Genomic DNA, 13,389 nt, shown 5'->3' with positions numbered 1-13,389 from the left:
GATGCCCTTGATGACTTTATGTCTTTGCCTAAATATTCTAACAAAAAATACATATAAAAGGTTAATCAACATGATAAATGTGAATGAACATAGCAAGCCTCTTTTTGTGGTCCATGGTGCTTATCCTTCCTCAACTTAACCCTTCTCTAAACAACCTCTTTTCACAGTTCAAGGTGGATATAGTCATGACTCCTTTTGTACTCCTAACAAACCTATCATTACTATGAAAGGAAGAAATCCCACTAAGCATCCTTATAATTATGCTTAACAATTAACTAAGGAGAGTCATCATGCAGTTTCCCATACCTACAACACAAGAAATAATAGGCAATCTAATCCTCCTTCGGTTATCCCAACTTCTCTTCCTGATCCTCAACCTATTCTTCCTCAAGCACCTCGTATCTCACTAACTCTTGGCAAGGAATATGATCTCATTAAACAATTTAAAGGTACTCCTGCTAAAATATCCCTTTGGGATTTGATTCAAACTATAGACACCTAAAAGTTGCACAATGAATTAAATGAATTTTCTTCATTTAATTATCCCTAATTCTTCATATTAATTAAACTAGGGTTTAACTGATAACCTCTTTTATTCTATTTTGGACCATTAATCAAATTAAAGATTTGATTAATATTCCCCTTCTTCTATCTAAGCCATTTAATTAAATTCACATTTAATTAAATACCCCCCTCTAGACATTTAATTAAAAATATCCATTTATCCCCTTTCTCATTTTAATTAAATCTACATTTAATCAAAATCCCCTTTTGCATTTAAATAAATCAAAATTTATTTCAAAATCCCCCCCACTTGCAAAATCCTACAAATGCAAGTTGCATCCCTTTTGGCTAAATTAAACCATTTTAATTTGTTAAAATATCTATTATCCCTCCCCACTTGCAAAATCCTACATTTTTTATTATTCCCCTAATCATTCTTCTAGAAGCCTCACAATCCCATCCTAATCATGTCTAATCCTCCTATCATGTCCCATCCCTAAATTTGGGGGAGTCACTTCTCCAAATTTGGGGAAAGTCTTCATCATGTGTTGAAGACTCTACCTTTTTCAACAAGATAACTTGTTGAGTTCCCCAAATTTGTAAGGCTCTTACAAATTAGCCCTCAAATTATTATAAAGCATTTAATGCCTCTTACAAGCCCACACCCCTTAGCCATGATGGTTGTCCCTTAACCATTTTCCCATGTTGCACAAGAGTTTACCTCTTGGGTAATAGCATGCCTCCCTGGTTAATGACATTATCCAATGATGTCACTCCTTAAGGTTATCCTTGATTGCTTGATTAGCATCTAATGCTTATTTATAATCCTCTCAAGCCCTCTCAAGGTGACATTTGTCAACTTGGGATTGAATTGAATCTCTCCCATGGATTGATAACTTTTAATCCTAACCCTTGTTGAGATTACTCAATCTCAGCCATCCATTTCTCTATTTTGCCTATAAATAGATCCCGTTCCTTCTTCAATTCATCTAATCTCTTTGTGAATCTAAATTATAGTCATCTTGTAGGTTAAGGATCTCATTCAATTCATCTTCACGCATTAGCATTAGCATTATAGTATTTAGCATTTGCATCATATTTTAGGACATCATATAGTATCCTTTAATCTTTAATTTGGAATCAATCTAGTTTTATCATCTTCATTATCTTGAGCATTTGGTCTTACATCTTGCATCCTAGCTCTCTGATCCAGGGGATATTTTTCACTTAAAATTTAAGTATCTTCAATGCTCCAAAAATCAGCTCGACCAATCAATGGTTGACATGTGACGTGTTGAAATTAGAGAATTTCAAACTATTTGACAAAATTGTTATCCATGGGTTTTGATCCCATAACCTCCTTACAAGTCGACACTTCCACCGCTATGCCACATGTCCTCTTTATTGTTTTAAGCGGTCAAGTTTCTTTTATGCAATCCGGATAGGGACAAAACTAGTGTATGGCTTGCGTGGGGGTTGAGCCTATGACCCCACGTGGCCCAAAATAGGCTGTGACTGATGCGCCATTGAGGGCCTCAGAGTTAATTGAGGAGGTCACTTTATTTAAACAATCTTGATCAGCCAATCCTTATGTAAATAGGGGTCTTGGTAAAAACAAACCCCTAAAATATGAAGGTTGTTTGAACCCCTAAAATGGTAAAGGGGTCTATTCGTACTTTATTGTTAGGGGAGAAGATTATTTTTGGAGTTATTTGTTTTAGCCTAATTTTGGCTAAATTTGTGTATAAAAAGGGGGTAAAAATCCTTTGTAGACATTCAGGTGATGAGAAGGAGAGATTTCTCTAGAGACTTTTCTATCAATCTTGTACATCAGAATGTTGTGATGCTATTGTACTTGAAGGGAAAGATATTGTACTAGTTGTAATTGATTATTGGAGCTAATCAGATCGGTCCCCTTATTGGAGCAAGACCCAGAGACGTAGTCCACCAGGACGAACTTCGTTATCAACTGTGTTTTGTCCTCTATCTTTCTACTCTCTTTCTTTTAGTTCATTACCTTTATTATTCTTTATTCATTTAAGAATTATTATGTTAATTTAGTCAAATTAAAGCTTTGAATTAACTTATGTAATTGCTATAAGCATTTGTTATGCAATAGTCATAGATCCTAATCAAATCAAGTTTGGTATCAGAGCTTTGTTTGACTAGTATTGCAGAATTGAATGCTAACAAGATCTAGGATTCAATGAGGCGAAGGCAAGCTTGAAGAATATAATCCTAAGATCAGAAAATGAAGAACTAATCCACCATCACAGATGGAAGGAAAAGGTGGTGGAGAAGGTTCTGAAGACAAGAGTATTCAGAAGACTATTCAGAATTTGGAAACCATTGTACAAGTTTTAGTACAAGAGAGAGAGGAAAAGATGCGAAGATGTGCAGCTCATGAGAACAAAGGAAAAAGACCAGGAGGTGACCGTGAGCCTCCAAAAACACCCCCATCTCCTTCTTCTCCTTCTTCCCCATCTTCTCCCTCTTCTACTCATTCTGAGTCTTCTTCTCTTGTCAAGAGTTCACATAAGCCTAGAATTAAATTGGATGTAAAATTTGATTTGCCAAAGTATTGTGGGGAATTAAATGCTGAAAAATTAGATGATTGGATTCAATAGGTTGAAGTCTATTTTGGAGTCCAAAACCTCTTAGATGATGCCAATAGGATCCAGTTAGCTACTCTTCAATTAGGAGGTACAACTCTAACCTGGTGGGAGAGTAGAATTCGGGATGGGTCTTCACAACATGGTAAAATCAATTTAACTTGGTCAGACTTTGTTAATGCTCTCAAGAAGCAATTCTATCCCCTAGGCCATATGCAATAGTTAATGATGAACTGGCAACTTTTTAGGCAAGGGAAAGGTTAGTTTGTCTAGGATTACACCCATGAATTCAAAAAGAAGGCTATTGCATTAAATGTTCCATTATATACCTAGGACGCGTTGCTTAAGTACATAGGTGGTCTTCAATCTTATCTGAGACATTCAATTTTGGTCTTGAATCCTAGTAACTTTGATGAAGTCTGTGTCCAAGCCACACACCTAGAGTTAAGAGGTAAGGGTTCTTTTATTGATAAGTCTGATAAGAAGCCATCTAAGTCTGAGAACAAATCCCAAAACAAAGGGAAGGGGAAAAAGATAACTACAGTGAAGAAAGAGGGTGAAAAACCCACATGCTCACATTGCAAGAAAGCAGGGCATGATGATTCTAGGTGCTAGAAGCTACACCCTGAAAAGAGGCCAAAGAAATATGGTGGAAACAAAGACAAACAAAAGACTGCTGCTATAGTTCAACAGGATCTTGGACCTAACTCTGGAGATGAGACAAAGATCATTGTTGCTAGAATCCAAGGTAAAGAAAAGGGTAGATCTCTCTCATCAGCTACAAGTTCTTCTAATATAAGTGCAAGTACAAGTAAAGATTCTACTCCTAAGAATGATAAGCAAAGGAATGGATTATTTCATATTCGGGTTGTTATCAAACATACTAAAGTTGATACATTATTTGATACGGGTTCTCAAGTTAACTTGATATTTGAAGAAATTGTTAAAAAGCTTAACTTGACTACAATACTTCATCCAAAACCATACCCTCTGGGATGGGTTTGCAATGATGCACAATTGCAAGTAACTAAACAATGTAAGATAAGATTTGCTATCACTGCAAACTTTGTAGACAAGGTAGAAGCTGATGTAGTCCCTTTAGATATTTGTGGTTTTATACTTGGGAGTCCTTATCTATATGACCAACAGGCTATATTCTATAGGGGGGAGAACAAGTGACATCGTTTTAAAGATAAGATTGAATACATTGTACGGACACATAAGATAAAGACTAATCTTGCACTAGTTAATGCTAGTCAAATGAAAAGGTTAGTCAATTCTAGTAAGAACTTTGTATTAATGCTTGTAAAAGCCAAAGAAGATGAAACATCTGAGGCATTTAAGGGATGCCATCCTAAACATAAGGCTGAAATAGTCAAAGTTGTTTCCACTTACGATGACTTGTTTCAAGAACCAAAAGGATTGCCTCCTAAGAGAGAGATATAACATGAGATCCAGTTGTAGCAGGATGTGGCACTTCCAAACATTGGCATGTACCAGTTATCAGTCTTGCAAAATGAAGAGATCAAAAAGAAGGTTCAAGAGTTGGTTGAGAAAGGAGTTATTCATCCTAGTACATCTCCTTGCGGTTCTCCTATTGTGTTGGTTCCAAAGAAAGATGGGACTTGCAGAATGTGCATCGACTATAGGGCTCTGAACAAGATAACAGTAAAGAACAGGTACCCTCTTCCTAGAATTGATGATTTACTTGATCAGTTGAAACATGCAATTTATTTCACTAAGTTAGACTTGCGTAGTGGATATCATCAGATACAAATTGCAGAAAATGATATTTGGAAAACCACTTTTAAGACAAAACAAGGACTTTACGAGTGGTTGGTTATGCCCTTCGGGCTTTGTAATGCACCAGCTACATTCATGAGAGTCATGAATGATGTCTTTCATCCTTTTATTAATGATTTTGTCATAGTCTACATAGATGATATTCTTGTATTCAGCAAGTCTTGGGAAGATCATGTAATTCATGTTAGAAAAGTCTTGGATGTACTAAGGAAAGAATTTTTTTTTGTAAAGATGTCTAAATGCGAGTTCGCTAAGACATCCTTAGTGTACCTAGGCTATGTCGTAGGGTATGGTCAATTGAAAGTAGACCCTGCGAAGGTCAATTGTATTGTAAAATGGCCTAAGCCAAGTACAATCACAGAAGTCAGGAGTTTCTTAGGTGTAGTTCAGTATTGGAGGAAGTTCATTGCAAACTTCTCTTTTATCACATCACCATTGCATGCATTGACTAGTATGAAAACAACTTTTCAATGGGGAGGTCCACAATAGAAGGCTTTCAACACTTTGAAGGAAAAGTTGAGCACTACACCAGTTCTGGCTTTACCAGATTTACATCAACCATTTGAGATTGAGATAGATGCAAGTGGGTTTTCCATGGGAGTTGTACTCATGCAAGGAGGTAAACCAGTCTTCTACCACTCTGAAACTTTTTCGGGAGCAGTAAGTAACTATTCCACTTATGATAAGGAACTTTATGCTTTAGTTCAGAGTGTTAAGAAATGGAAACACTACTTAATGGGCAAAGAAACTGTAATCCACACTGATCATCAACCACTTCAGTATTTGCACTCACAGTCTAAACTGCAACAAAGTAGGCATTTTAGGTGGATGGGTTTTCTTCAACAGTTTCATTTGGTAATTAAGTATAAGAAAGGTGCCCATAACAAAGTAGCAGATATGCTCTCTAGGCCTCCAGTTAAGAGTGCTTTGATAATCCTTAAAAATAGTTCCATGGTTCGTGAAAGTTTTCAGGAACAATATGCTAATGATGAGAACTTTAAGGATATATATGCAGTTTTAATCCAGGGTAAACATGTAGAAGAAAAAGATTACTAGGTGTAGGATAACTTATTGTACCACTTGGGTAAACTATGTGTTCCTAAAGATGAACAGGCACAGGTGATTCGAGAAGCACACACCTCTTTGATTGCAGGACATTTCGAGGTAAGTAAAACATTGGTTCAATTGCAGAAGTATTGTTACTAGCCTCATATGCAGGAAACTGTTACAAAGTATATAAAGGGATGTGTAATGTGTGCAACCAGTAAACCAAGTAACAGGAAATTGGGTTTGTACACACCTTTACTTGTACCATCCCGTCCATGGGAAAGTGTGTCTATGGACTTTGTGGGGGGTTTACCTATGTCTAGGAAGGGTCATGATTATTTGTATGTTGTTGTTGATCGGTTCAGCAAAATGTGTATTTTAATGCCATGTAAGAAACAGGTCACTGCTGAACTGACAGCTCATATGTACTTCCAATTTGTATGGGTTCATTTTGGGTTACCTACTTCTATTGTATCAGATCGAGATTCTCAATTATTAGGGGAATTTTGGTCATCTTTGTGGGGACTCATGGACACCAAGCTAAAGAAGAGTACAGCCTTCCATCCACAGACTAACGGACAGACAGAGGTAGTCAATAGGACAGTTGTTCATTTGCTTAGAGGTTACTGTAGCAAGCATCCTAAGTTGTGGGATGAGAATCTTTATTATGTGCAATGTGCTTACAACCATGCAACACATTCTTCTACAAAGAGGTCTCCTTTTGAGACTTGCTTCAGCTACTTGCCAAAGACACCAATGGACTTTGCTTTTGGAAAGGATGATGTTGTAGATGGATGCCATGATGTAGAAAGGGCTTTAAAGTTCATCCAGAAGGTCCAAGCAATCCATCAGGCAGTAGAATCATAGTTGGAACAGAGCCAAGCAAAATACAAGGTTCGCCATGACAAGCATCACATAGATCATCATTTTCAAGTTGGTGACCATGTTTGGTTACATATCAACAAGGAAAGAATGCAAGGTGAAGGAAGGAAGTTGAAGCCAATCAGATATGGTCCTTTTGAGATCTTGGAAAAGATCGGTACCAATGCCTTCCACCTTAATCTTCTTCCATATATTCAAATTTACTCAGTTGTAAATGTAGAAAATTTGAAGTTGTATGAGCCTCCAATGATATTCAATGAAGAGGCTAATATTCAAGTTCCTTTAGTTGATGACCTTGCACCTGAGTATATGTCAGAGCTGCCAGAGGATGTCGTTCTTGACAGAAATGTCAGATCTTCAAAAAGAGGTGCTATCGAGTACCTTAAAGTGGGACAAAAAGGAATGCATCCTGGTAAGGCAAAATGGACAGAGATTGGTAAAGTGAGGGAACTATACCCTCACCTACTTTCTGAGTAATCAAGCTTTCAAAGGTCCAAAAGCTCTCCAGTGGGGAGGCCTGATCCAAGGGATATTTTTCACTTAAAATTTAAGTATCTTCAATGCTCCAAAAATAAGCTCAACCAATCAGTGGTTGACACGTGACATGTTGAAATTAGAGAATTTTGAACTATTTGACAAAATTGTTATCCATGGGTTTTGATCCCGTAACCTCCTCCTTACAAGTTGACACTTCCACCGCTATGCCACATGTCCTCTTTATTGTTTTAAGTGGTAAAGTTTCTTTTATGCAATGTGGATAGGGACAAAACTAGTGTATGGCTTGCATGGGGGTTGAGCCTATGACCCCACGTGGCCCAAAATAGGCTATGACCGATGTGCCATTGAGGGCCTCAGAGTTAATTATGGAGGTCACTTTATTTAAACAATCTTCATCAGCCAATCCTTATGTAAATAGGGGTCTTGGTAAAAACAAACCCCTAAAATATGAAGATTGTTTGAACCCCTAAAATGGTAAAGGGGTCTATTCGTACTTTATTATTAGGGGAGAAGATTATTTTTGGAGTTATTTATTTTAGCCTAATTTTGGCTAAATTTGTGTATAAAAAGGGGGTAAAAACCCTTTGTAGACATTCAGGTGATGAGAAGGAGAGATTTCTCTAGAGACTTTTCTATCAATCCTGTACATCAGAATGTTGTGATGTTGTTGTACTTGAAGGGAAAGATATTGTACCAGTTGTAATTGATTATTGGAGCTAATCGGATCGGTCCCTCTATTGGAGTAGGACCCGGAGACGTAGTCCACCAGGACGAACTTCATTATCAACTGTGTTTTGTCCTCTATCTTTCTACTCTCTTTCTTTCAGTTCATTACCTTTATTATGCTTTATTCATTTAAGAATTATTATGTTAATTCGCTCAAATTAAAGCTTTGAATTAACTTATGTAATTTCTATAAGCATTCGTTATGCACTAGTCATAGATCCTAATCAGGTCACTCTCATCCATCATCTTAGCATTTATTAGGATCTTAGTTTCATCCATTTTGATCCTAACATCGTTTAAATCTCATTCTCTAGGTTTTCATCCAAGAGATCAAGTGCTCTTCCAAGTGAGGGCCACCTTGACTCTTGAGGATCTTTAGAGATAGAGGAGAATGGAAACATTTTAAAGAGTTTGGATTCACTAACTTGTCTTATTGATTTCTAACCTATAATGCAAAGTTTCATGTATGTGTTTGAGTTTTTTTCCTTGCAATGTAGGTTGATCCCATATTTCCAGCATACACAAGCCATCATGGAATGTTACAAGATGCCTTGAAATATTTGAATGTCCCATCCATAGTGATATCTAATAATATGGCTTCCTTAATTGATTCTATCACATCTCCTAAAGCTCAAATTGTGTTTACATGAGATGAGTTACGTACTAGTGAGATTCAACATCAATACAATCCTTTAATGATTGTAGTTATCATAAATGATAGTGCAATAAGACTAACACTAGTGGACAATGGTTGTAGCCTTAATGTTTGTACCATTAACTTGTTGCATAAAATCAATGTTGATACATCTCTTATTAAGCTCGACTCTCTTACTATCTGGGGCTTTGATAATGTTGCTAAATCTTCACTAGGTATCATCACCTTGACTGTTAAGGTAGGTCTTGTTACTTTACCTACACCTATCCATGTTATGTTTGGAGATTTGACATATAACTTATTATTAGGGAGACCTTGGATTCATAGCATGCAAGTTGTCCCCTCTACATTGCATAGGCAAGTTAAATTCATTTACAACAATAAAACATATACCTTGCTATGTGACACCAATCTCCAGGCTTGTTTGCAAACATCAACATCCAAATCTTCTTCAACTGGTTCTTCCCTGATAATCTTATATGATTCTTCTAAAGCCTCTACTACTAATAGTGTGTCTGTTTCTTCAAATTCATCTCCTACCAATAATTCCTCAAGTGAACCCAAGGTTCTTGAGGAAGAACCTTCCCAACCAGATTCTACCACTGATGATGCCTTCTCTCCTGAAAAGATTCTTGTAGAAGATGATTGGGGATCCCTTGAATTTACTCCTACTTTTATAGGTGAATATAGAATTCCCCCTAGAGAACCCAAAGTCAAAAATAAGAAAGAAGAAGAAGAACCTAAAAAGAAATCCACTTTATCTGGACCATTGAGTAATAACTTTGTGGCGGCTTCTCAGACTTTGTCTCCCTTGGCTTCTAATCTAGAGGATTTTGATCCTTCACTTTATGAGAATCCTCCTTCTCTTTTGGAAATGGCTAACCTCTATGGTCTTGGTTTTCACATCTTAGCTAGGTGTGGATATAATGGTAATGGATGTGGTGCTAAAGAACAAAGGATAAAGGTTCCCTTGTAAAATAACTTCTATGACATGACATTAGGACTTTGCTATGATCCTTTTGAGCATACTAAAGCTTCCAAGAGACCATCTATTAGTGTTAATGTCATCTCTACTTCTCTCTCAATAAAATATCTGGAGTATATTGACTTTGATTCTTCTAGTGTCTTTGCTTTGGATGTTTTTCCCACTGATGATTCCTTAGCTAAGTTCCTAGGAGCTTATGACAAACTTCCTCGTTATCACCATAGTCATGGTTTTCCTTATTGTTTAAGTGCAGAAGCCTACTTTGGGAAAGAAAAAAATAATGATGAGATAGTTAAAGAATTTCCTCGGTTGAAAGATACTCCCCCAAAAAGTAATCTCCTTATAAGTGACACTATTGATATCAGGATGGATCCTTCTGTTGAAGACAAAGTAATCAAGATAGGGAAATGTCTTGATGAAGAAGAACAAAAATAATATTCTGAGTTGTTACATGAATTCCCTAAAATATTTGCTTGGATATACTCTGATATGCTTGGTATTGATCCTAATATTGTCACTCATAACATTGTCTTAGTTCCTAATGCTAAACTTGTGAAGCAAAAGATTCGTAAGATGAACCCTAAAGTAGCATTACTTGTTAAGGCTGAGACTGAAAAATTATTAGATGTCAGATTAATCCATCTTATCAATTATTCCCCATGGATTTCAAACATTGTAGCAGTGGCTAAACCTGATAACAAGATTAGGATGTGTATGGATTTTTGAGATCTTAATAAAGCCTCTTTGAAGGATGATTTCCCTCTCTCGAATATCGATATGATAGTGGATTCTGTAGCAGGTCATGATTTATAATCCTTCACAGATTGTTTCTCAAGATATAATTAAATCTTCATTAATCCTCAAGATCAATTTAAAACCTCTTTCACCACCCCTTGGGGCATGTTTTGTTGGGTTATGATGCCTTTTGGATTAAAAAATGTAGGTGCTACCTATCAACGTGCTATGTCTCTTATCTTTCATGATTACATGCATAAGATCTTAGAAGATTACATCAATGACATCTTAGATAAATCCATTCTTTGTGTAGGTCATGTTAAGATCCTTCGTCAAGTCTTTGAAAGAATTCGTAAGTACAACATGCGCTTGAATCCTCGAAAGTGTGTTTTCGGTGTGGATAATGGTAAACTATTAGGATTCATAATTTTGCATCATGGAATTGAGGTGGATACAAAAAAGATAGATGATATTGTTAATATGCCACCTTCCTAAAAATCTTTCCCAATTAAAAAGCTTACAAGGGAATATCCAAGCTATTCCTAGGTTTGTTTCTCAACTTGTGGATCGTACCTTTCCTTTTACTCAATTTCTTAAAAAGAATATCACATTTCAATTCAATGAGGATTGTCGCCAAGTATTTGAGGACCTAAAAACATATATGGCCAATCCTCATATTCTCCAACCTACTGACCCTTCTAAACCCTTTTTTCTATATACAGTTTCTTCCCTTCATGCTCTTGCAGCCTTATTGGCACAACATGATAAGGATGGTAGAGAATGTCTGGTTTATTATATAAGTCACACTCTGCTTGATTATGAAGTCCGATATTTTGTGATAGAAAGGAAGTGCCTTGCTTTAGTCTTTGTAACACAAAAATTAAGGCATTGCCTTTTGAATGTTGAAGTCCATGTTATCATTAAATTTGACCCTCTCAAACACCTTTTCTCTAAAACTGATCTTTTACGATGCCTAGCCAAGTGAGTTATGATGTTGACCAATTTTGATCTTAATTTCGTATCGCAGAAGGCGATAAAGGGTCAAGCGTTGACTGATTACTTATTTGAGGCTCCTTCACCTTTCTCCCTACCTAACCTAGAGTCTTTTCCTAATGAATGCATTCTCTCTGTTGAGACTGATGAGACTTGGGAGTTATATTTCAATGGCTCTAGGCGTCGTACAGGATTGGAGGAAGGGTGGTTCTAATCTCTCCTAAAAAGAAATCTATCCCTTTATCATATCATCTTAATTTCCTATGTACCAATAACATTGTTGAATACGAGGCTCTTATAGTTGGAATTAAAGCAGCCTTAGTAGTAAATGTGAAACATCCACATATCTATGGATATTCTCAATTAATCATAAGACAAGTGATGGGAATTTATGAAGCTAAGCAAGATAAATTATCACAATATAAATATTTAGCTATATCCTTGTTGCAAAATTTTGATTCCTATCCCATGGAGCCTGTTCCTCGAAAAGATAATCGGCATGCTGATGCAATGACATGTGTAGCCTCTCTTGTGTCTTTAGAGGATCCCTTGGTAGATCTCAAATTCACTATTCACAACCTCACTACCCTAACTGTTGGTTATAATCCTAGTGATGTGGCATATTGTTTCATTATAGATTCTGATGAGTGGTACTCACATATTGTAAAATATTTGAATAATGGTACCTTTCCGGATTCTATGAACAAGAATACTAGGGCTAGGATTCACAAATTGACCACTAGATACATTATCCTTTCTAATGTTCTTTATAGGAGGGGTTATAATGATCTTCTCCTTCGATGTCTTAAAAAAATTGAAATCCCTATTGCCCTTGAGGAAACACATTCAGGTGCTCGTGGGGGGCATTTTGGGGGTAGACCTTTAGTTCAAAGATTACTCTAAATGGGATATTATTGGCAGACCATGGAAAAATATTCCTTTGTGTTTGTTAAGAAATGTCATCAGTGTCAGCAACATAGCAATTTCATCCATGCTCCCACCCAAGAACTTTGACCTCAAGTAGCATCTTGGCCCTTTTCCACATGGATTTTGGATCTTATTGGTAAAATATCTCCTCCTTCATCTCAAGGACATACTTTTCCAACTGATTACTTTACAAAGTGGGTAGAAGTAGTTCCTCTTCAATCCACTACCGTTGAAGTAATTTGTCAATTTGTATTAGAAAACATAATTTCCCAATTTGGAATACCTTCTGCTTTGGTTTCAGATAATGGAACGTCATTTAAAAACAAAGATGTGAAGAGGTTTCTTGAGAAATATCATATTCAACATAAATTTTCTACACCATATTATCCTCAATCAAATGGCCAAGTTGAGTCTTGAAATAGGATAATTGAGCAAATTCTTCATAAGACTGTAAACAAGCATGGTAAGGATCGGCATACTCAGTTAATCTATGGTCTTTGGGCTTACCAAATGAGCGTACACATTGTCATATGATAAAATTCATCTTAATAACAAGTATCAATTAGAAACAAAGGGAAATCATGAATCCCTATCTAATCAAAGAATTCTAACAAACTAACAATGAAATAACACAATCAAGCAAATAGGATTTAAAATAATTCAAATCAAACTCTCTATTCCAAGATTGCATATAGCTTCCAGTGCTCTTCTCTTCTCTCTGGTATGATGGCTCTCAAATATTGCACTGGTAACCTGCAAGTGACACAAAGATTCAAAGTTCATGATTTAGAGTAATTGTCTAGGATTGAGGAGGATTGAAAATGGAGATTGAATGCTCAATTTATAGATTTTTGGAGAAGATTGATTGAAAGTTGGAACAAAATGATCAAGAGGTGGAACTCATGTGAGCTCAGACGTCGATTGATAATTGAACTACTGATTTAGAGGTGAAACAAAATAGATTGAATAGATTATTTGAGTCAACTGATTGAGAAAAAGCTGACCGAAGGAAGAAAAAGAAT

At 36.3% G+C, this 13,389-nt stretch overlaps 1 protein-coding gene across 1 annotated transcript; it reads left to right on the top strand.

Annotated features, from left to right (window-relative positions):
• Positions 1 to 6,938: 6,938 nt before the first annotated feature.
• On the top strand, positions 6,939 to 7,325 carry LOC131856428 (uncharacterized). Its single transcript, XM_059208220.1, has one exon. It carries the CDS (start codon positions 6,939 to 6,941, stop codon positions 7,323 to 7,325), a length of 387 nt encoding a protein of 128 aa, XP_059064203.1.
• Positions 7,326 to 13,389: the final 6,064 nt, after the last annotated feature.

The sequence above is a fragment of the Cryptomeria japonica genome, chromosome 7, assembly GCF_030272615.1.
Source record: "Cryptomeria japonica chromosome 7, Sugi_1.0, whole genome shotgun sequence".
In the NCBI taxonomy this organism is placed as follows: domain Eukaryota; kingdom Viridiplantae; phylum Streptophyta; class Pinopsida; order Cupressales; family Cupressaceae; genus Cryptomeria; species Cryptomeria japonica.
The sequence above is the reverse complement of the archived record's forward strand: the minus strand, read 5'-3'. Positions and strand labels throughout refer to the sequence as shown.

Bases quoted from the DNA above. Each gene is read 5' to 3' on its own strand.
- LOC131856428 (XM_059208220.1), top strand. From the start codon at position 6,939: ATGCAAGGTGAAGGAAGGAAGTTGAAGCCAATCAGATATGGTCCTTTT.